The sequence below is a fragment of the Galeopterus variegatus genome, unplaced genomic scaffold, assembly GCF_000696425.1.
Source record: "Galeopterus variegatus unplaced genomic scaffold, G_variegatus-3.0.2 Scaffold228, whole genome shotgun sequence".
In the NCBI taxonomy this organism is placed as follows: domain Eukaryota; kingdom Metazoa; phylum Chordata; class Mammalia; order Dermoptera; family Cynocephalidae; genus Galeopterus; species Galeopterus variegatus.
In genome coordinates, this window is record NW_007726339.1 from 51,566 (window position 1) to 75,882 (window position 24,317).

At 58.2% G+C, this 24,317-nt stretch overlaps 1 protein-coding gene across 1 annotated transcript in view; it reads left to right on the forward strand.

The window, feature by feature from the left end:
• The window catches only part of FBRSL1 (fibrosin-like 1), a 94,681-nt gene that overhangs the window by 27,042 nt on the left and 43,322 nt on the right, over nucleotides 1-24,317 (forward strand). Inside the window, exons 4-5 of the mRNA XM_008566203.1 lie at nucleotides 3,664-3,768; nucleotides 6,039-6,074. Coding sequence (XP_008564425.1) covers nucleotides 3,664-3,768; nucleotides 6,039-6,074 — 141 coding nt within the window. The remainder of the gene's footprint in view (nucleotides 1-3,663; nucleotides 3,769-6,038; nucleotides 6,075-24,317) is intronic.

The following is a 24,317-nucleotide window of genomic DNA, read 5'->3' on the forward strand; positions in this document are numbered from 1 at the left end:
GGCTGCAAGAGCACAGATTCTGCCTGGTAGGTCTGCTGCTGGTCCAGGAGCTCACGGGGTGGACCCCTGAGATAAGGAATAAGTCCAGATCCACAAGGACACCGAGGATGACACTGCTGGGCTCACCAGTACCTTAGTCATAGTTGACAACTCCTGCCTCCCCCTCCCCCCACTGTTCATTCTCCAAGGCTGTAGGTGTGGGCAGCCCCCCAGCACCAGTCTGGGAGCTCCCACGGGGGCCTGGCTTCCTGTCGCATCTCCACCTACAAACCTCCCCAGGATCTGAGGGGGCACAGGGCGCCAATCTGGCCTCTGGATGGTGGTCTGAGCCAGGCACACTACAAGGGTGAACCTTAAAATGTCTAGAACCCACCGCTGCCTCTCAGCTCCATGCTAGCCCTGCAAAAGCACTTCCCACCTATACCAGCCCATGAGCCGCCTGTGCTGCCAACAGCCTGCCCCAGACTGTGCTGCCAACAGCAGACTGTGGGCAGAACAGCAGACAGACCGTGGGCAGAACAGCAGGCAGACCATGGACAGAATGGGAGGCAGACTGGGCGGAACGACAGTGGTCCTTTGTAATGGTGGCATCTCAAGGCTCTGCCTTGCTGAACTGAGCAGAGCTCTAGGGGCTGCGTAGTGATCCTGTGCTCTTTGCTCTGTTCTTCCTTCTTAGCACCTGTGTGTTTTTACATGTACTAGGAACAATTGTTTTCTTGTAGGCTCCAGGAGGCAGAGACTTAAGTCTGTTTTGTTCATTGCCCAGAACACCCAGCTCATAGGAGCTCAATAATGCTGGATGTTGGACAGACAGAGGGACAAGTGGATGGGTGGATGGACAGATGGATGGACAGATGGGTGGGTGAGTGGGCAGGTGGATGGGTGGATGAATGGACAGACGGACAAATGGATGGACGAACAAAGGCAGGTGAGTGAGCAGGTGGATGTGTAGATGGACAGATGGATGGATGGACAGATGGACGGATGAACAGATGGATGGTCAGACAGGTGAGTGAGCAGGTGGATGGACAGGTAGGTGGGACACATGGCCCAGGGGTGCCCCCCCAGGACAGGCAGGGTACCCTCTGGCTCCAGACATCGACTTGGAGGTCCAGGGACTCTGATCTGGAAATGGAGGCATGGCGTCCTTGGCCCCCAGCATAGCCGGCGGGCAACATCTCTGAACAGCCAAGAAGCAGGCAGAGCTAAAGGGCAGCCAGCTTGGGCTGTGGGATTCTGCTTGGGGACAGAATTTGGTGACCAGCTGTTCTGCGTGTCTGGGATGGGGGTGGTTCCCAGGACATGGGACTCAGGTCTTCAGGGTTTTCCAGGAAATAGGGCTTTCAGGTCTGCCTCTCGGTGCCTCTGGGTCAGGGAGAAACTAAAGCAGAGCAGCCCCGACAGACTCCACTTTGGTGAAGATGGGGTAAGACACTCCCTCTGGCACCCAGTTCAGAGAGGCGATGGCTTTTGTGCGAGAGCGTGAAGTAGAAAGCGTGCCCTGCCTCCATGCGGTTCAGCGGTGTGTGGGTGTATTTCAGCCCCCACTTTCCCTCCCCCCTCACTGGATGTCCTTGTGCCTTGAGCAGCTTGCACCATTGTACTCAGCAGCCCTTTCGCAGGCCTTACCTGTCCCTCAATGTCTCTCCTCAGCAGTAAGGGCAGGGCTCACGGGGTGATGACTGACGGTCAGGGTCAGGGTCAGGGCACCAGCCTCCACTGCAGCTGCACCAGAGCTCCCAGGGCATGGAGTGGAGACTGAAAACTTGCATTCCCAGCAAGCTCCCAGGTGGTGCTAGGGCTGCTGGCCAGGGGCCCCACTTTAAGAACCTATGGACTGGGAGTAGATAGGGCACTTGGTTCCTTACAGAGAGCAACAAGACATGGGACTGCCCGGCAAGGCAGCAGAAGGGGGCCAGCAGGCGCAGGTGACCTCCAAGCATGACTGGGGAGGCCTGTCAGGGTCCAGCTGGTGACAACAGTGACCCCTGGTGGCTTCTAGGTGCCGGCCCTGGGCTCAGCTGCACAGACAATACCGCCATCTAAACACTCATCATGCTGCAAGGGGTACAGTCAGTGTACCTGTCTTACAGATGAGGAAACTGAGGCTCAGGAAAGGCCAGTCACTTGCCTGAGGCCATATAGCCAGGAAGAGTCAGCACTGGGGCCCAATCAGCCAGTGCAGGGTCTGTGGGGGGCACACTCAACTGAGCAGGTTGTTTGCCCTCCCACTGGCACTGCGGGGCAGAGCTCCTTGGGGCCTGGGTGTGGCCTGGGCCATGCCCCTGCAAGCCTCACCTCACTCGGGCTTTGCACATTTGCCCCAGGGACCCGGGTGAGCCCCCACTGGTCATCTGGTGCTGATTGGCACCAGTTCTGGGTCTTGTCGTTTGCACTATCAGCCACACAAGGAAAGGGGCCTTGGACCCTCAGAGGCCCATGGGGGCTCTGCTAGGGCTGCCGAGAGGTGGGGCAGATGAAGGGGCTCACAGCCAGCACCAGGGGTCTCCAGGCAGGAGCATGCTTATGATGGAATGACTAAAGACTTGGCTGAGTCTTCACCAAGGGCTCTGGGATTTGAGGCCTGGGGGGTGGTGAGCATCCCCCACAGGCTGTCCCGAGTTCTGGCCAAGAACTGTAACCTCAGCGTGTTCGTGAGGAGACGAGGCCTGGCCATCACAGCAAGGTGCAGGATGTTCCAGGTCAGAGGAGGCCAGAGAGACTGCTACCCGCACTGGCCAGGCACAGCCAGGGCCAGAGGTGCTCATGTTTCTCCCTTCCATCCACTTTATGCAGGTTTGAAATTATTTCCAAATAAAAAATTAAACACCTGCAGGACTTTGGGTCCAGACCACCCAGTCACTTAAACCTCTCTGGGCCTCAGTTTCTTCATCTGTAAAATGGTAACAAGAACAGTTTCTACTAAGGGCTTTTGTGCGCGCAAACACTCAGCATCTGCAGAGCTGGGCATAGCAGCCTACAGTGTATGGTGACGTCAGTAGTGGGAATCCTCACAGCCTGTCCACTCATTTGGCAGGTGACAAAGCTGAGGCACAGAGGGCTGAGTTGTGGCCCAAGGGCACACAGCAAGGAGCAGCAGGCTGCACTGCCAGCCAAAGTGCTTGCTCCAGGACTGTTGTGCCAACTGCAGAAGGCAATACGGGCACAGCCAAGGGACAGGATTCTTGCTGCTGGGTCTTGGTGGAGGACTCATATCCTGATGGATGAGTGGCTGCCCAAGTCAGGGCCAGGAAGAGCGCCCCATGTCCTACCAGGATGTCTTTAAAGTCAGTGGCTCGAGAAATGAGGACACAGCTAACAGCAGCTCTAATGTCACTTTGTGCCGTTTGCTCTTCTGGGTATTTCTTCCTCACCCTAGTGTGAGTGAGTTCCATCGGCTTGCCAGCAGTCTGCTCAGTAGATCCCCTGGATTCCTGGCTCTGCGGGGCTCTGTCCCTCCTGCCACCCCTCCCTCCAGACCCCAGGTCCTCAGGGCATGTAGAAGTGAGGACCTACCGACAGTGGCATATCATCTCCCAGAGGAGCCCAGCAGCTGCATGGGGGCCTGGTCTGGGGCCTGGGTGGCTCAGGTCAGGGTACAGGCTGGATGTGAAAGGGACCTGGTCTATGTTTGCCTGAGACAGTGTCTCTCCCTGTCCTCAGATGAAGATCACCCTGTCCAAAGGGGGTGACCGGAACAGTGACGACGACAGCGTCCTCGAGGCCACCAGCTCCCGGAGGAGCAGTCCTCGGGACCAGCTCAGTGACGTGAGTACCCCTGCAGTCCAGGGCACCACCACAGCCACCCTGGCGGCCGCCTGTCACCATAGCACGTCCTGCAGAAGGGCATCCGGGAAGCTGTTTGTTGGGGCCCTGGCAACTTCACATGAAGGCTTTGCTAGTGATCTGCATTTTGCCTTCATCACAGCGTGATTTTTTACTAATCAGGACCTCCCATTAGGAGCGATTTAAGGAGGAACAACGATTAGGAGCTGGCAGGAGCCTGTCTGAAATGTTGAACTTGCCAGGTGGCAGCCCATGTGCCAGCGGCTGTGGTGGGGAGGGCAGGCTGGACAGCTGACATAGCCTCAGGGTGGGCACCCTGAGCCACCACGGGGACACCCCCTTGCAGGAGCAGGAGGCGAGGGCGTGCTTAGCAGCTGAGGTGTTTCTTAAAATGTCGGCAGAAGGTGCTTCTCCAGTCCAGAGGGTCTGGGACTGACGGGGAGTCCATGGGCCCCTGAAGGTCCGGTGTCTTGGCCTGGGCCTGGGTCCAGGACACACCTTAGTGTCCCCAAGGGAGGGTCTCTGTGGGAATCAGTGATGGAGTCAGGTAGAAGTGGCCTCGGAGCCCCATCATGGGGGTGGCCCAGGAGGGCGCAGCCAGGGCTCTGGGACCTCCACACTCAGAATTTGGCCAATGATGGGGGCAGGCCCCAGCCAGGGCTTCTGCATCCCCTTCATCATGGGGTGGGAGCAGCCAGGGCAAGGGGCTAGGGTGGAGGCAGAGGGGCCACGGCTCAGGGTTGGGGGGGCCCAGGGCCAGATGGGTTTTCCGAAGAACTAAATTGAATATGTGTGATTCGTTATCATTTAAATGGGGTCCTGGGGGAGGGCGGCCTGGGCGTGGGAGGGAAGCGCAGGAGGTGTAATTGCCCAGCTCCCGATCTTGTTGCCACAAGATGGGAAAATAGGCCGGTAATTGTCTGGGGCTGTGGGGGCTGCCCTAGTTAGCACTTCTCTAATTGCCAGCCCTGGATGAATGAAGATGTATTCCGAGCACAGCCCAGCTGAGGCCGTGAGGCTGCAAACCCGGGGGCAATTATGGCCCCCACCCCATGCAGCCTGCAGGGCCAGAGCTGGGGCTGGGCAGCCCCAGGGGGCTCTGTCCTCTGTCCTCCAAACTGCCCTGAGTTGAGGACCCATCCAGGGTGGGCTCTGCCTGGCACAGCCCCCCCAGGAACTGACCTGGCCCTGGTGAGGGTCTGTCTGACTAAACAGAGGGGGGGTCTCTGCCGCCAATGCGGGCAGGGATTGGTTTGGGGAAGAGCAGTTGGGGGTGCGGCTGAGCCATACAAGCCGCCAGCCCTGGGCTGGTCCACAGCCCCTCCCCTGGGTCACCCACCCTCTTCCACCCTACCCCTCAGAGGTGCCACCAGTTCCCACTCAGCTCCTGCACTCCACGCCCTCCCCAGCTTCTCTAGGAAACCATCCAGCGTGCTCCAGACCCTCATCTGTGGTCCCACCACGCCGAGTGCCCCACGCTGCCTGCTGTGACCAAGCCCCATCTGCCCATCTGTCAGTAGCAGCTCTGAGCCCCTCCCCTGCACCCCTCCTGACAGCCTCTGCTTCAGGGTGGCCAGCCCTGGTGTATGACACCAACCCTAGGCGTCTGTCCTGACAGGCCTCCAGTGCCCATTCGAGCCAGAGGGGGTCCCACCAAGTCTGCTGGGGTCCCCAGAAGGACTCCCCCTGCAGTGACCCCTCCTTCAAGGTCTCCATCCAGCTCCTCCTCCAGGAAGCCTTTCCTGACCCGCCAGGGCATCCTCCCCAAGGTCCTCCAGCTGCAGACTCCTCTGGGGAGATGAGCAGAGGGAAGTTGGCCAGGCTCGTGCCCTGGGCTGGTCCCTCCACTCCACTGACCCACTGGCAGGTGACATACAGGTGAAGTCCCTTTCTGGGGGGGCCTTGCCGTCTGAGAGCCGGCCAAGGGGGCGCCTCCCCCCGGTTGGACCCTTTCCCGAGCCCATCCCCAAAACTGCTGCATGAAATCCTTAACCTGGCCAAGCCCAAAGGGGACGCGGTGCTGTGGGGAAGGTCCCCAGGAGGCCCCAGGGTCAGGGTCCAGGCTGCGAAGCTCAGCCATCTTCCTCTCGCCTGCGAGGGAGTCTGCCTGGGCCTGTCTCGGGTCACAGCTAGACCTGCCACTCTGGAAAAGGTGCCTCGCCACTGCTCAGGGCTGGGGGGGGCCTCAGAGGAGAGGGTGGCACCAGGGCTGTGGCAGCCATTGACTGTCCTTCCTTCCTTCCTTCCTGCAGAGCTCGGCGCAGGCGGTCTCAGGGAGAGGCTACTCCGTAAGTCTCCCGGCCCCTCCTCCCCTGCTGTATTGGTCCACTGGGCTAGGTCCCCACCTCACTTGCCACATGGCCCCCTGACCTGAAGGGCCCCCACTCCATGCGCCCTGGCTCTTCGGAGCCCCCTACTGGTTCTGGCCCGACAACTGTGGGGCAGGTGGAGGGTGGACATGCACTTGGGCCGAGACACAGAGGGAGTGTCCTGCTAGTAATGCCCTTGGGGGTCCCAAGGTTGACATGCTGCCCACAGGGGGACGGGCTGGCCCTGTAGCCATGACCTCTGCCAGGAGCCTTGAAGTGGTCTGCTGACACCAACATGGGCAAGGGCACCAGGACAGGGGGGCGGGCCACTGCTGCTTGGGGTCCTTTTGAGACCCTGGGAGTCATCTGGTGTAGAAGGTGCCTAGGGTGTGAGCAGTGCCCCCGCCTGGCCAGAGAGGCCTGGGCTCAGGCTGTACACTGGGGGACACCACCCAGGGAGCCGGTACCACCCCTGGCAGGCTTGAGCAGGGAGCTCCACATGCAGCCTAAGTGGTGGGTTCATGTGTCTCTGTGGTACATCCCCACAGGTGTAGGGGACACGGCTGAGGGCTCCCTGTAAACACACCTGGTCATCCTGTGCCTACAGGGCACCCTGTTGGGGCATGCTGTAGCCTGACGCCCCCGCCCCACGCGACTCACTGCAGGAACAACCTTGGGGGCGGGGCTCAGGCTTCCTGGCTCCCAGCACTCCCTGTTCCCTCAGGAGCAACCCCTGCCCCCTCCTCATGACTTTATTTCATTTTCCCTTAAGTACCAGGAGGAACGTTAATGACATCATAAAACCCAGAGCTCCATAAAAGCCATTTTTGCAGATTTAGAGTCGTTTCGGCTCATTGGAGGGCTGGGGCTTGGACTCCGCCCGCCTCATCTCTGCAGCCCCTGATTTACTGTGGATTGCGGGGCCTGGCAGCCTTTCTCTCTAAATCACAGTGGCTTTTTATAGGGTGTGTAATTAACCCATTAATTATCCAGTGTGGCTGGGCCCAGGGGGAACTATGGCCTGGTGGGGACAGCTCCCCATGTTCTCGTCCTGAGACTTCTACTGGTTGCTGTAATGGAAGTCTGTGAGTGTGCGTGAGGATAGCCAGCTCACGGGCTGTGAGTGGACCCTGTGACCACCGGACCCTCGAGGAGTCCCAGGCAGGAATGGGGCCAGGTGCCTGGGTTGAGGAGGAAGGGCTTGGTGTGGCCCCTCCCACCCCTATGACACTGCCTCCTGGACCCAGGGTCTGTTTGAGCCCAGGGCTCATCTCTAAGACCTTGCCTCAGCCTCTAACCCTGGGTGTGGCCAGAGTGGCTTTGAGCCTTTGACTCTGAGAGTGGGGGTGGAGGTAGGGGTGGGGTTGGGGGGCTGTGGTCCACTTCTGGGAGGAGGTCCCTGGTGGCAGCTGCCCAAGGGACACTTCCTGAGGAGGACTTTGTGTCCCTGTTTGCAGCTGTGTAACCCACACAAGGTGGTTGTAATACCCTGAAGTGCCGTCGTCATGGCCACAGGCCCCTCATCCTATGTGGGGCTCCCTCCTCCTTGTGGTGTCCTGGGAAGTATGGTCGGCTGCATCCCGACACGCCGCAGCTCTGATTATGTTTCATTCAGCAAATATTGACAGAGCCACGCCAGGCGTCGGGCTGCAGCCATGGACCAAGCAAAGCAGTCGGTGGCGTTCATTTGTCAGAGCATGGAAGTGGCCAAGAGCTCCACGGGTACCTGCACTAGATGGGCTGAGGTGGTCGGAACTGGTGCCCAGTGTCAGGGGAGGCACTTGGGCAGCAGGAGTGGCAACCTGAGCCCTATCTCCAAACCCCAAATGTTGGGGGAGGTCGGGGCGCTCTATAAGCAAGACCTCACGGCCCTCCTGGGCTCCTGAGGCCAGGCAGGAGTAGGCGCCCGAACTGTGTGGGTCTGTGTGACATTTTGAGTGTCAGGCAGGGGTCCTGTGGCTCTGCAGGGTCAGGGTGAGGGACAGAGCCAGTGAGGCATGAACATGTCCTGGCAGGGCCAGACTGGCTGGGCCGAGGGATGTCCTGGGTGGCACCCAGCCATTCTGAGACTCCCAGGGCGACTGAGGTCCCCCTGCCCGCCTTCCAAATCCTCATTCGTCATTCAGGCCTTCTTAAAACACTGCTTTGAATGTTTTCTGAAAAAACCTGCAATTAACTTGCCAGCTGCTTGCACCTAACCCCTCATGGCCGCTGCGTGGAGCGACAGATGGCGGCAAGGGGGGCAGCCTGCTGCACGGGCTTCACAGGGTTCCTGTCCGAGCCGAAGGAGACCAGGAGGGCCCTGAGGTCTGCAAATGGTCCTGTGTGTGTTCTCTGGGCCCTAGCACATGCAGGTGTATGTGGCAGACTCTGGCATGTACAGACAGGCCTCCAGGGCCCTGCTATGTTTGGGTGTGTACCTTGGTCCCTGGTCCAGGGTGCAGATGGTCAGCCCTGGCCCTGGAGTGTGTTAACTAATGTATGGCTCTCTCTGTGTGTACCTGTGTGTTGACATGCATCTGTGTCACACACGTGTGTCCGTGGGTACAGCCCTGTGTGGTGGCCTGTGTGGGGCTATGCACACCTTGTCTAGACATGCCACATGTTTCTCTCTGTGCCTCTGTGTGCATGTGCATGTCTCTGTGTCTGTGTGTTTCTTTGTGTGTGTCTCTGTGTCTGTGTCTGTGTGTTTGTGTGTGTCTGTGTGTGCTTTGTCTGTGTATTTCCATGTGTCTGTGTGTGTCCGTGTCTCTGTGTCTGTCTATGCGTTTATGTGTGTGTCTGCATGTGTGTCTGTGTCTGTGTTTCTCTGTGTGTCTACATGTGTCTCTGTGTCTTCTGTGTGTGTGTGTGTGTGTGTGTGTGTGCTGCAGTGTGCCCTCTGGCTTCTCAGGGCACCCTGGGTACATGTGTGTGTCCATGTGGCATTGAGTGTGGGTATGCCCCTGTGCCTGTGAGCACTCCTTGCTGCTGTGCATGTCTGTGGTGGGGCCTGAGCCCCACCGAGGAGCCACAGCCTGTCCTTGGCTAACCCGACAGCGACTGCTGTGCTAAGTGGCAAGGGGTGCTTATCACCTGACCTGCCTTTATAGACCACACTTAAAGTGGTTTGATTTTGCCAAGATATATCCCCAGCAAATCCCCAATTATTGCTCATCCTCAATGGCTTTTGTCCCGAAGCTCGGCGACCTCCCCAGCACGCCATCAGATGTTCGTTAGCACCATGAAATTAGTTAGAAAGTAATTTTCTTAATTTGGCTGCCTGCAACCAAGGACATGACAATTGTCTCCTGCGAAGCAGGGGGCTTGGAGTTTCCTTTATTAAACAGAAATGAGAATCTGTAAACACCTGCTGGGGTGGCAGCTGCTCCTGCAGACAAGGATGCCGGCCCCACCCTCCCCCCACCGAATGTGCAGAATGTTCCAGAAGGGGGCTGTGCCCAGCAGGTGTGGTGGGTGTTGGGACTAGGCAGGGAGGTAGGACAATAGCCTTGTAGCTGATCCCATGCAGTGGGTGGTCAGCTGCTAGGATCACCCGTTCTCCTGATGGAGACACTGAGGCACAGGGAGGCTGGTGGCTGTCCATGGGCACTCAGCCTAGTGAGGATGCAAGACTGGGGCTGGGACCCTTAGCCATCCCTTTCCTCCCCTGGACGTGTTCCAGCCACCCTGGACCATCCTCCACACAGCAGCTGACCCCTGTCACAGTCAGGGAGAAGCCTCCATCGATGGTGGCCCTGCCTAGACAGCCCACCTCTGCTCCTGATAGTGCCCCTGTGACCCAGTGCCTTCAAGAGCCTTTGCCAACCCCCCACTGGCCAGGCCTCCTCCAGCGAGGCCACAAACCACCTGACCATCCCAGGGTCTGGGCACCACTCTCCACCCACAGATGGAGGTGTGAAATAAATCTGTCCACTTTTTCATTTCCTTCTCCCTAGTTTCTACTATGCACCAGTCACATGGCTGGAAATGTGCCCACTGCTCATAGACAGACAGAGACCATAAATAGAGCAAAGGAGTAACTGCCACAGCTGGAGAAAAGTCAGGGGGAAGGGTCAAGGCCAAGGTACACACAGGCATAAGCTTAAACAGTGTGGCCGAGAGCAGCTGTGCAAAGGCCCTGGGGTAGGAGAACACAAGGTATGCTTGAGGAACAGCAGGGGGCAGGGGGTGGGGTAGAGTGTGGTTGGGATGCTGTGGGAGGTAAGGGTGGGGAGGGGGCAGTGGATGGGGGTCTAGGCAAGGTGGGGGAGGGGGCAGTGGACGGGGGTCCAGGCGAGGTGGAGGGAGCAGTGGACAGGGGTCCAGGGAAGAGAGGGGCAGTGGACAGGGGTCCAGGGAAGAGAGGGGCAGTGGACAGGGGTCCAGGGAAGAGAGGGGCAGTGGACAGGGGTCCAGGGAAGAGAGGGGCAGTGGACAGGGGTCCAGGGAAGAGAGGGGCAGTGGACAGGGGTCCAGGGAAGAGAGGGGCAGTGGACAGGGGTCCAGGGAAGAGAGGGGCAGTGGACAGGGGTCCAGGGAAGAGAGGGGCAGTGGACAGGGGTCCAGGGAAGAGAGGGGCAGTGGACAGGGGTCCAGGGAAGAGAGGGGCAGTGGACAGGGGTCCAGGGAAGAGAGGGGCAGTGGACAGGGGTCCAGGGAAGAGAGGGGCAGTGGACAGGGGTCCAGGGAAGAGAGGGGCAGTGGACAGGGGTCCAGGGAAGAGAGGGGCAGTGGACAGGGGTCCAGGGAAGAGAGGGGCAGTGGACAGGGGTCCAGGGAAGAGAGGGGCAGTGGACAGGGGTCCAGGGAAGAGAGGGGCAGTGGACAGGGGTTCAGGCAAGGCTCTTGCTCTGGTGCAGTGTGAGGGGGGGCTGGCACAGCATTTCCAGCCGGGTGGGGCATGATTGGGGGAAACAGCACCTGCTCCTCCACAGGCCAGGGGCAATGCCAGAAGCAGAGGGCTCAGCAACCCCACCTGCCTCTCCTGGATCAGTCTGCGGCCTCTGCCATGCTCACCAGGGAAACCCCCTCGCACACGGTGTAATTAGCTAATAGGCTCAGTTGCTTTTGAGGGATTTCTGAAAATTGATCTTCAATTGTGGTTTGAGCTGCAAACCACTAGTTTCCTGAAGAAACTGCTCATCTCCCAGCACCTCCCACATCTGCCTTACACAGAGGGGCACCATCAAGGCAGATGGCTGAGCCTGCGGTGCCCGTCGCTGTTCCTGTACCTGGAGCCAGGGCAGCACCTGTGGTCCCAGACGAGACTGTCGCTCTGGGCAGAGTCTGGGGAGTCTGGAGGGCTCTGGGTGGGGGCTCTTCTACACACTGGAAACATTCGTGTCCTATGTTGGAAGCCCTGCCGCACAGGAAGGTGTTGCAGTGAGTGTGGCTGTGTCACAAATTGCCCCGATGCTGGCAAGGCTGTACAGCCTTCACAAGACTCAGCTTTGACTCAGGTGGCACCAACATTTGGGCCCTTGGGGAGGCACCAAGGCCTGGGCAGGAGTCATGGAAAGCTCATCACACCTGTGTGTGGTGCCCTGTGCCGACTTCTGGTCAAGGGCCCCAGTTCCCCCCATATGGGCTGGTTGGGCTTCCTCAAGGCATGGAAGCTGGGCCACGAGGGCCCAGAGGAAGCAGTGTGGTGCATGGCCTCACCCCCCATGGCGTGGGCCCTGCTCTTCCATCTCAGCATCCTTCAGGCTCCAGGCAGCCCCTGCCATTCCCTATGCCCACCCTGTGTGGTTGGGGGGATGGGGGAGGCCTGCCACCCCCTGCTGATGTCTGGGGTGAACATGCCCCACACATGGCTCACCAGCTGCCCAGCATGGAGTGGGCAATCCCCTCTCCGGCTCTCCTGGGGGCTGTCATTTGCCATTTCACTTCCCCTTTGCTGCCCCCCTTCTGTCTCACCCCATTCTCTATTGTCTGGACCTGTCCCTCCAGCCTGCGAGAAGATCATCTCCCAGGCCATCCTTTCTGCCTTGCCCTGAGGCCCAGGAAAGGAAGGGGCGTCTGTGGGCCCCCCTTCTTCTCATTCCTGCCAGGTGGGCAGCACCTCTGATCCAAGTTTCCAGGTCTGTGGTCAGCCCCTTCCTGAGGTCCTGGCTCCCGCTGTGGGATTGTTGGAGCCAGTCTTCCACCAAGCTGTCTCCTGGTCTCTTAGTGCACACTGAGGCCCCAGTGACTGTTTTGTTCCAGAATTTGCTGGGTGTACAGTGGCTTCCTGCAGGGGATGGGACCCCCATGGAAAAGCCCAGGGTGTGGCTCCCTCCCACATTCCCACCCAATAGAGCTTTCCTGCCCTTCTGGGGTGCAGATCTGAGGCCTCCACTTGGAAGGTGCAGGAGCTGCCAACTATAGGAAACATGGAGGGCAGGCAGGAGGGCACCGAGGGGTGGACACACTCAGGCATTGAGCTGCCAGGCTCCAAACCTAGCTCTGCCACTTTCCTGCTGGGGGCCCGGGGCTCGTGATCCAACCTCTCTGAGCCTGTTTGCTGGACTGTAGTAGGGGCCTCCGGGGGTGTCGTGAGCATACATGGTGTACAGAGGTCAGCAGCATCATCATTGTTTCATGTGTTCTCAGTGCTCAAGGACACTGGCAGTAGGAAGAGGGGCCCAGAATTGGGCACCGAGTCTAGGTGGGCCCAGTGCTTAGGGACCTCTTACCTTGGAAGGCCGAGTAGGCATCTCCCTGAGGACGGGGCACAACAGGGGTTCGCACCTCGGCGTTCACCCACAGTGCCCCTGCAAACTGGGGACAGCCGTAGTTGAAGACAGGTGCTGCGTGGGTGGGGGCAGACTGAGGGATGGGCATGGGCGTGGAGCCCTGGGCCAGCAATACACTTTGACTTGGCAGTGGCAGGTGAAGAGAGGGCTCCCTCTAACCCATTCCTGAGCTGAGGGTACCCCCCAAGCCATCCTGAAACCAGCCTGCTCCCCCCCTCCAGTGACCCACTGGCAGCCCCCCTTGAATGGCAGAGGGATCTCGTTCCGGCCAGCATGGACAGCTGCTAGTGCCAGACAGCCCGCCGGGGGTCACACCACCCCCACTCCACACCAGCAGTTATGTGGCACAGGCTCTGTCTTTACGAGGCAGGTTTACGATATTCATTACGCTGCTCCTTGGGCCACTTCCGAGCAACCATAATTTGTACAAAAGCAATAAAAAACCCGTCATCCTCTCCCTGGAGTCAGGAGCCACACTCTCCTCCCGACCTCTGCACACAGGAGGATGTATAAGGCCAGCTGCTGGGGAAGCGGCAGCTGTGCGAGAACAGCAGGAGTGACAGCCGCCTCCTGTCCAGGGGCCTGCCCACCATCCATCCCAGAACAGTAGGGTGGCTGAGGGCAGTGGCCGCAGGAACTCGCCGCCCCAGTGGGGAGACAGGCGGGAGAGCAGTGACCAGTGAGCAGCAGGTGGTCTCAGAGGTGAGGTCAGCGAGGGCCGCCCCCCAGGCAGGATGCAGGGCAGAGTGTGCAGGGTGCTGGGGATGGGGGCAGGAGAGGGGGGCTGTGGGAGTGATGAGGGGCTGCGCAGACACCACAGGTTAACTGGTCGACTCATGGCTGGAAGGGAGCAGGCTTCAGGCAGGTCCTGTTCCAGCAGCCCAAGCACGGCAGCACACGGCTCACCTCTGGGCCTGGGCAGATCCCCCTCATGGGAGCTTTGAGGTGCCATTGCAGGGGCAGGTGGTGCCTGGAGCACAGCTGTGGTGGGGGCATGGTGGTGCGTGGGACCCTTGGGCCTGTGCAGGTTCAGTTTGAAGGAGAGTGTTGCATGTGAGGACACCTCCCATCCCAATGGCATGTTCCAGTCATCTTTCAAATCCTTCCCCCATTCCTTTACTTCACTTTTAAAAAAAATTTTTTTTTACTTTCACATTATTGTATTTCAAACTGGCAGCCATCCCATGGAAGAGGCATCACCCCACTTACAGATGGAGAAACTGAGACACATAGCGCACAGTGTGTTATCACGGATGCAGGGAAGTACCTGTGATGGCCGAGTTGGGAAACCACACTTTGCCAGGACAGGTTCGACAGCCCCTCCTGCTGTCTCCCAACATGTAGCCCCCTCCCCTCACGCACTCACACGAGGGCTCACTCCCCTGCTAAGGGTTTTATTTTCTCACCATGTCATGAGCAGGGCTCGACCAGTGGTGACTTCTCCAGGTGGTATCAATGGGTCATTTGGGGACAGTCAGCTGGACGCTGGGCTGGGTGACTGGGCCATCCACATGATGGCTCACGGCCTTCCACGGGGTCATCCCCGTGGGGTAAGTTGGTTGGCTTGGGGCTCCTGGAGACCAAGGGGTCCACCAGCCCTCCTAGAGCCACAAGGTCACAGCTACCACATCCTGCTGGTCAGAGCTATCCTAGGACAGCCAGGGTCAAGGGGAGGGGTTGGCCCCAGCCTCTATATGGGGTGCCCAAGAGTGTGCTGCTGTCCCTAACCCACAGCACAATGGCTTCCTGCCACTCTCTGGGCACCCCAGGTGGCCACATGGCCCAGGAAGCCCAGGCCGCTGCACTCCTGCCCGCCCACTGTGTTCACTCGCTGTCTACTACTCTGGAGCAGGTCCCGGCACGCCTGCCCAGAGCCATGAGCACTCAGCACCCACAGCGTCTGTGGGTTGGGAGTTGGAGCAGCTGAGCAGGGGGTGGGGGCTCCGTGCCCTCCTATGCCCTGCGCTGGATGCCCAGCTCTTCTCCCGTGGACCTCTCCAAAGCATGGACAAGCATGTGCAGTGTGCAGTTACAGTGGCTGTTGTGGCCAAGCCTCAGACATCAGCCATGGTCGCTCCACACTGTCCTCTTGGCTGGACACCAGGAAGGGGTCATGGGGCCATCTTGGGGCTGCCACACTCCCTTCCTATCCTGGGCCCCTAGAAACCTCTCTGGCACCACCAGTTCCAGGCCACAGAACGGCTTCTGCCCCTGGATGTGGTGGAACCAGCTCCTCCCTCGCCTACAGTGCAGCTTCCCTGGGGCAGAATTCCTGGGGCTGGTGTGTCAGGGGGTGGCGCTCTCATACCCATGTGGCCTCATCCTGTATCACAAGAACTGCAGCCCGGGGCTCATGCCCTCCAGCCTCTGCAGACTGGTTAATGGGTCACTGAGGAGGTGGCTCCTTGAGGCTTCAGCCAGAGAGGCCCTCTTCCGGGCCCAAAGTCACACCCCAGCCCTGCCAAGCTCTGACTAGGCCCAGTCCTGCCCTGACCACGTGTTGTTGAGCTATGCCCAGGCCCAGATGCTGGACCAGCCCCCAACTCCACCCCACGCACCTCCAGGCAGCCTGAGCCAACCAACTCCTGTCCATCGATGACCAGCCTGTGATCTGTGGTTGGAGACAACTCCACTGTCCTGGAGCCATGGCGAGCCACCAGGGCAAGGCAGGGCAGGCGGGGTGGGGGTACACTCATGGGTGGTGTCCGCAGTGAAGGTGGCAGTGCCCTGGCCCTGCTGGGGAGAGGCCAGGCTGGGAGCTGAGGTGGGCGACAGGGTGGTCTGGAGCCCTAGGGCCCTTGGAAACTGAAACTCAATTATGCAGAACAGGCTGGCCGCTGTGACACAGAAGGTTGGGAATTAATGTTAACACTGTTTCTGGTTAAGACTTTTTGTGTTGATAAATAATTCATGAGGCAGTTAGCGCTTTGAGTCTGACAACACGAGAATATATTAATACAGTCGACTCTGAGAAAGGTCAGCTGCGCGATGGGGCCAGGGGGCCGTCTTTTATTCATAATCTGACATGGGCTCATTAATTATTCCAGCCCAGCTAGGGCTGTGCGGGGAAAGACGCTAATGAGAAAAAGGAGAGTGGGTTTGAGATCCACACACTGTCCGCGGCGGAGACTTACAGGAAGAAGTGGAAGGAAACCCCAGTAAGGCCTCAGAACGTGGACAGAGGCAGTGGGTCGCCCAGACGGTGCCGGGGGCAAGTAGGACGAGGGAGCCAGCACCCACACGCCATCCTGTTGGGGCAACTGCTGGCCAGTGCACAGGCCTGTGGGGCAATGGCACAGCCCTGAGCCCGGAGGGGGAAGGAAACTGTCGGAAGGAGGGGACAGGTGAGGAACAGGAGCTGGGACACACAACATATGTTACAGGTAGGAAGTGCCAGGAGATAAGGTGGGTAGGGTGGGTGCGCTGGGGACACTCTGGACCCACAGGCATGGGGATACCCAGAGTGACATCTAAGCAGGGAGCTGGAGGAGGGGCTTGAGCACCTGGGAGGGGAGGGTGTTCCACAGGGAGCAGCAGGCTCAGGCCAGGTGGGAGCACACATACCTGTGTGTGTGTGACTTACAGTGTGGGTGTGCAAACATGTATGTGGCAATGTGTGCGTGCACGTGTGTAATTATTGCAATCACAATGAGGCCAGGGTAGGGGGCACTGGGGCAGGTGAAGCCCAGGGGGCTGGAGCGGAGTGTGTGACCAGCAGCTCTGGGGGAACAGAGCCAGAAGGCCACCAAAGGCCACGCTCATCTAGATGTCCAGATGGAGGGGCTGGGGGAACTTGTGCCCCATTACTTGTGCAGGGTTGCGTGATGCCCTTTCCTGTGGGGGACGAAGTCCATAGATTGTGTTACCAGTGAAACAGACCAAAGTAAAAGAGTTTACACCCCAGTGAATTCCACAGAAAAAAGGAAGTTGTTCCAAGTAATGTGATTCGGGTTCAGTGAATGTCGGGCCTGAGTCCGCTGGAGACAGGACGATGCGGCTGGTGTCCCAACACAGAATCCTCAGAGGCAGGAAGATCTGTGGGGTGTGTCCATGAAGCGGGCCCCAGACATGCTGTCCAGGACGGCGAACTCAGAAGAGTTGCAAACCAAATGCCTGTACACGTTGGTTTTGCTGTTTGTGGTAATCACAATCAGAAAGCTAAAACTGATTCTGTCTTTTGTAGATTAGAGTTAGGTTCAAGGCTCAGGTGATACTTGGCAGGTTTTCAGCTCTGTGAATGTCTGATGAAATGTTCCAGAACCTCAGAAGGTGCTGGGCAGCATCTCAGCATAGGACTGCCTCCAGCACCTAGTGCCCCCAGTCTTCCATGGACAGTTCCATGCCCCCATGACCACTGCAGGGGTACGGGCAGCTGAGGGGTTGGCGGCCAGAGCCTACGTCACCCATCATGCATTTGTGGGTTCATGTGTCTCCAGCTGAAGGGATTCTGTCTGGGGCTCCATGTGTACTGGGAGCAGGGTGCTTGTTCACGATGGGATGAGACTAACCATAGACAAACGAGGATCTGATCCAATTCATTGCTGGGGAGGTTGGACTCTGAGCATGCGTGAGGGGTGGGAGGGGGGCTCAGAAAGAGCTTTTGTCAGAGTGACCGCAGGTGTTGCGGGGCTGAGGCCCCAAGATGAAGGGGAAGAGCTGAGGGCAAGTCCCACGGTGGGCGTGGTGAAGAGCTGGAGTTTTATTCTAGGTCATCTTGAGATTTAAGGTGAGTTAAGAGGGTGAGAAAAGCCACCTCTGTCAGTGGCTTTTCCCCGACAGAGCTGCCCCCATGCCAGAGCACATGGGCTCCCTTGAGTCTCTCAAGGCAGGTCCAGAAATGCCACAAGCAGATGCAGGGGCAGAGGCAGGAAGGCCGGTCCCTGCATCCCCATGGGCTCCCCCATCCTACCACCCTGGCCCTGCAAGGCCCACAGAGCCTGCCGCCCACAGCAGAACTTTGTCTTTTCTGCCAAGGCCACTGGAGTGGGCTGGAGAGGAAGGCAGCAGATGCTGATGCCTGTGGGCACCCCACTCCCCATTCCTGCCCGTGGGGGGGAGGGGCACTAGGCAGCAAGCCGAGGGCCACCAGGATTCCTGCGGGACCAAGGCGAGCAGAGGACCGTGCCAGATGCATGGGTGGGTGTGGGCCTGCAGAGGCGACTGCAGAGCTCAGATCCCTCCCGGAATGAGACAGCCGTGGAGTGAATAAGGCACGCCCTCTCCCTGCCGGGCACATGGCCAACAGGGCAACCCGTCCTCCCTGTCCCCACCTGGAAAGGACCACCCCACTGTAGTGAGGATTAGCCGGTGTCAGGGTGCACACCCAGGAAGCAGGTCCAGTGGCTCTGCCTCTCGAGGGAGCAGCCCACTGCCTGCTGCTCCAGGCTCCAGCTGTGTGTCCACTAAGTGGGCCTCGCTCACTGTCTGCTCTCAGCATGGGCTATTAGGCTGGGGTAACTTAATTGCTTGTTAATTGGGTAATTAGTGCTTTGTTTTGCTTTAAAGCCTAAACACTCATAAAAACTGAGTTAGCCGAGTAAACAAGAATAGGATTTTCAGGACCTGCCATCCTGTTATCTTACATAATTAATCAGGTGCAATTGTGACTCGACCCAGGGGCCCTTGGGAGGTGTGTTGGGGCCTCAGCCGGGCATGTGGCCCAGACTGGGGTCCGGCCTGGCACCATAGGTCCCAGCACCTGTTTCAGGACTCAGACCCACTCGGCCACCCTCCAACTGTCCCCGGGGGTGGACTCCCACCCAGTCTGCACCTCAGTTTCCCCTCAACAAGCAGGTGGACTTGTGGTGGGGACTGATTGGAGTGTGGAGCATCACACTTGGTTCATGGAGACACTGGTGAGTGAACCAGCACCTGCTGCATCCCTGGCCTCCCTTGGCCTCCCTCCACCTGTCCCAGCCACCTCTGGGTGTCCCCACCCCCCTGTGGGGTGCCTGCTCCCATCCCCCACCCTGGCTGAAGTAGGCAAAGGCCTCATATGTGATCAGAGATGCGCACCCCACTCTGTCCCCTCAGCCCCATTTCCTAGCATCACGCCCACTCTCACTTGTATGCCCACTTCTAGTCAGTCAGCAAACCCTATTGGCTACCTCAGGGTACACAGTGCACCCGATCTTGGCTCTCGAACCCCGCAGAGCCATCCTGCTGCTCCCACCTCAGCTCTCAGCAGCCCCAGGCCCCCTTTAGTCCCAGGCTGCCTCCCACCACCACAAACTCCCTTCTGTCCACATGCTCCTCCCTCCACCCTGCTGGACAGGAGGGCCCCTCTCCTGCCCCACTTTTGCTCTTCTTCCTTGAGCCCCCACTTTCTCCTCTGTGAAAGGGGCTTGTGACACTGCGAGCATGCGTGCAGTGTGGGGCCACAGTGCCCAGCCGTGTCATGCACCCCATCTCACAGCGCTGCTTGTGGAGCTGGCGCTGCCCTGGCACAGCCAGCATAAACCAGCTCCACTGATCTCCCAGCCTCCGTTGGGTCCTTACCAGTAAGTGGCAGAGTCAGGACTCTCCTGGCCCCGCGGCTCCAGCACCCCCACCCTTGGGACCCCGGCCCATGAGGGTCCATCAGCCCTAAGGGGAGGGTGAAGCTGGCAGGTCACCTGCCTCCCTGGGGGCAGCCCCTATGTGGGTGACGCACGCAGTCCCAACCTCCCCATGCCCATTGACGGGGAGGGGAAGAAGAGCCTGGGCTGAAACCCTCGCGCTGTGGAGCAGCGGGATAATTTACATGACTGAGATGGGCGTAAAAGGAAGAAAAATGACCAACATATCTCCAGATATTAAAATGATCTTACAATCTGATTATCATGAGAACAGTTCGCACAGTATTAAACTCAGTGCGTTACCTCCTCCCCAGGCTTCTCCCCTGGCCACAGGTCCGCCCGTGCAACGTTGGTTCACAGCTTCTTATTTTAGCTGAATCACTTAATTGGAATGTGTTCTACATCCCTATGGAGCAGGCACAGCACACACAAAAGTGGCACCTTCGTGCCCCGATGGACGGAGGAGCATGGGTTCCCGCAGGGCCGCCAGCCACTGGCTGTCCTACCCCACGTTTCTTCCAGAACCTGCTCCCACCGTGCCATGTTTTGGGAGCTGGAGTTTATGAGATGCAAGCGCAAAGAGGATAGGTCGAGCAGCTAAGTTACTTTCTGTCCTTCCGCAGCCGTGGGAGTCCAGCAGCCCTGAGCACAGTCAGCGTGGGCGGCAGCCCTGACCACATGCGGGGGACATGTGGCAAGATCCGAGGTTGGAAGCACCCATTGGGCAGGATGCCCAGGCACTCATGTGTGAGAGCCATGCAGGCACGCGTCAGGACACTCTAAGGCACATGTGCACACAGCAGATACATGTGCCATAAGACACTCTAGAGCAGATGCTGCACATGCCTAAGGACTTGTGCCCACCTGGAATTCCCCAGGTCCTCAGGCACAGGAAAAGTGTATCAACACACCAGCAGGATCAAGGGGAACACACGTGTACACACCTTGGGCCATGTCATGGGGCTTCAGCATTGCCTTCCTTTTCACACCAGGCCATAAATTCTGCTGATGTTCTTGTTCCTTTATCACGTTAGTGCACAGCTTCTTGGGCCTCTGCAGGTGGCAGTGTATTCAGGAGCGTTTTTTCAGCTGGTGAGGAGGGGTCAGACCCTCTCCTTGCCCCAGGTACTCTGCAAGCAGGACCTCCATGGGCAGTTGTGCAGCTTGTGCACTGCAGCAGCCAGAAACCTGACCCACACTAGCCCTGCCTGAGCTGGCCCACAGCCCTGCCCTCAGCCCCTCTCTGACCCTTGGACTGAAGTGGGGTCATCTGATTGGGAAGCTGGGAAGGCAGAAGCAGAGACTGGAGGGGGTTTCCAGTACCTTCCTCCAGGGTGGGGCCCAGATGTCCCCCAGGACAGTCTCTTGACCCCCTCTGTCTCCGTCACACACAGAGGCCCCACACTGAGCAGGGTCCCCGCCCCTCTCCTGCCCAATGGGCTCTCTGGGTTGCACAGCATCACCTCAGGCCTGGACACTGAAATACTGGGTAGGAGCAGCAGACCTTGGTGGCAGGGTCTCCTAGCTCATGAATTTTTCATGCCTTTGTTTGAGCAATGGGAGACAGCCGGCCCTCCTCTGAGCACTGCTGTGAAGCGGTAATTAACGATCACACTGAGAGAAGAAAAGTGTGTTTCTGTTGCTGCTTGAATGCCCCACATGGGTGGTGAGCGGCCCCCACCCCAGCAGGCAGCCGCTCAGGTTTCCAGAGGTGTATGGGGAGGCTGGGTGGGTAAAGGCCAAGTTCTCCTGACTGCCTAAGCAGGTGCTCCTGGGAAACCAGGGGGGCACTGGTAGGTGAGAGGGTCCATGCTGGGCCAGGGGGGTGGGGCTCGAGGGCAAAGCAGGTGGCAGGAGGGAAAGGGCTGAGTGGAGGGTGGTGATGCTGAAGGTGACGGTGACAGCAATGACAGCGGCTCACATGTACTGAGTGAACCCTGACTGCAGACAGCTGCTGTTCTACACACTGCACACATGATTCATTTAATCCTAACACCCACCGTAGTATGAAGGAACTACTGCCTCTGCAGATGAGGAAACTGAGGCTCAGAGGTGAGGCTCCCGGGAACTGAAGTGGGTTTGGTCCTGAGCCCCATGTGGCTCAGGACACAGGTGACATGCAGTGACCCTGGTGTGGCTGGGGAACCCACTGTGGCATAGAGGGAGAAACCAAGGCTCCTGGGAGCTGAAGTGGGTTTGGTCCTGAGCCCTGCATGGCTCTCACACCCCGCCTGGGCAGGCTGGGGCAGCTCGTGGGCAGATACAGCCACACAGAACCCAGAGGGGGCTGAGTTGTGGGGCTCACACTCAGCCTCTATTCTTACTGATAAGTGGTCTTGAGCCACCACAGGGTGCCTTACACTGGCCACCCCATGCCTTGGGAGCATATACTCAATTTGCAGGGGCCCTGGGCAGAAGGCAGGAGCTGAGCCCTGTGGCTTAGGGCAGTGCCCTCTCCCCTGGCCACTCATGAGAGTCACTGCACCCTAATAGGCATTCAGGTTTAAGTGGCCTAGGGGTCCCAGACCTCAGTGTGGCTTAAAGCCCCAAGGTGATGCTGATGTGCACTCAGGATGGCGACCCTCTGGTGTGACTGAGGGATTGGTGGAGACGTGGACACATTGTCTTCGTAGCCATTGTTGGATCAAGGCCAGGCTGAGAAGGAGCTTGTAGGCCTGCAGACAGCATGGTGCAGGGTGGTAGGGTGCTAGCTGCTGGGTGGGGTAGGAGCTTAGGGTGAGGAGGGAAGGAAAGGGTTGATGTCAGGGTCTCACTGGGGCCAAGAGAGTGCTCACCTTTCCAGCCTTTGCTATGGGAGTCATGGACAAGAGTGGGTACTTCCAGGGCTGAAAGACATCTCCCTAAAATTCTCAGGCTGGGCATCCAACTACTCCAGGATGGAGGATATCCCCTTGTTCAGGACTTTGTAGGGGACAGAAGGAATAATGATGGGGCTGAAAGACATCTCCCTAAAATTCTCAGGCTGGGCATCCAACTACTCCAGGATGGAGGATATCCCCTTGTTCAGGACTTTGTAGGGGACAGTAGTAATAATGATCCCTAAAATTCTCAGGCTGGGCATCCAACTACTCCAGGATGGAGGATATCCCCTTGTTCAGGCCTTTGTAGGGGACAGTAGTAATAATGATGTGATGATGGTGAAGGTGATGATGGTGGAGGTAATAATGGTGATGGTGGTGATAATGATGGTGATGGTGATGCTGGTGGCAATGATGGTGGTGATGGTGAAGGTGATGATGGTAGTGATGATGGTGGTGAAGGTGATGATAGTGATGGCGATGATGATGATGGAGAAGATGGTGATTGTGGGTGAAGGTGATTATAGTGATGATGATGATGGCAGTGATTGTGATGGTGGTGATGGTGATAGTGAAGGTGATGGTGGTGGTGGTGATGGTGAAGGTGATGGTGATGATAACTATGATGATGATGGTGATGATGGTGGTGAAGGTGATATGATGGTGACAATGGTGGTGATGATAGTGGTGGTGGTGATGGTGATAGTGAAGGTGATGGTGGTGGTGGTGATGGTGAAGGTGATGGTGAAGGTGATGGTGATGATAACTATGATGATGATGGTGGTGAAGGTGATATGATGGTGACAATGGTGGTGATGATAGTGGTGGTGGTGATGATGATGGTGATACTGTAACACATGTGTATTGCACTGACTACATACCCAGCATTGTCCTAGTGCTTTGCATGTATTCATTCATTGAAGCCACACAACAACCTAAGCTGAGGCACAGAGAAGTCAAGGCTGAGAGGTCAAGTGTAGGTGGCAGTGCAGTGTCAGAACAGACATCTCCTCCAGACCCCGTGTCTTGGCATCCTGGCCATACCCAGCACATTCCCTTGGGGTCTGGAGTCTGACACCACCCAGTCCCACACCAGGGTGATGCTCCCAAGAGCTGCAATCCCAGCCCCATCCATTGCAGGTCGCCTCATGCAGGCAGCTTCCACAAGACAGATGTGGCTCTTCTTTCTTTCCTTGTCCTGATTGATTGCCTTGTTCAGTTCCAACTCTACTGCAGTTAAACATTAATTCAGTAGGGCTTAATAACGTGAATTTGTTACAACCTGCCTGCACTCACTGGTGGTGCCGTGCTGCTGGGTTAATTATAGTATCCACATGGCTGTCCTCTCAGGCACTTGCTAGAAAGCACCCCTCACTCCCTCCTTGGTGTGGGGTACATTAAACCACCACCTGGCCTGGTGTGGTCCAGCCACAGACCCAGAAGCCGTGCGGAGATCTGCAACCAGGCCTGGGCCTGTGTGAGCTGCTGGCTCAACCCTTGAGGTCCTGGTGCCAGCCAAGGCCCAGCAGGGATCTGGAGGATGGGGACAGGTGCAGAGGCTAAGCATGGAGGGTGTCCCAGGTGGCCCCCAGGCCATGGGTGCATCTGCATGGCCCCAAGTGACAGGCATGCTGCCCTCAAGGCCTGATCCCCCCACCGGCACCCTGACAGTTTGATGGGATTGCAGTTTCCAACTCAAGGGCTTTGCGGCACTAATTAAGCAGGAAGAGGTCTGATTGGGGGGCCCTGGCAGCCCTGGATGCAAGGTTGGGGGCACCTGACCACCCCCCACAAGCATTTTTCAGTGTGGGTGGGGGTCTCCTCCTGCTGCCTGCCCCCCTCAGGCCAGGCTCCCTGCTCTCCCGTTCTCTCCTGGGTCCTAGGCACGTAGAGGGGCCATCCTGAAGTGCCTGATTTCCCTCTTCCAGCTTTGATGATCCCCGCACATTCCAGTCACTCGCCCTCAGCCTCATCACCTTCCCTCTGTGCTTCCCAGACCCACATCCTCTTCATTTTCTTCTCTCCCAGCTGAGCCTGGTCAGTTCTCCTCCCAGGACTTTCCTCATGAAACATGGATGCATGTCGCATGTTTTCTCACTCCGTCCTGCCCCTATCACAGGGGGAGACTGA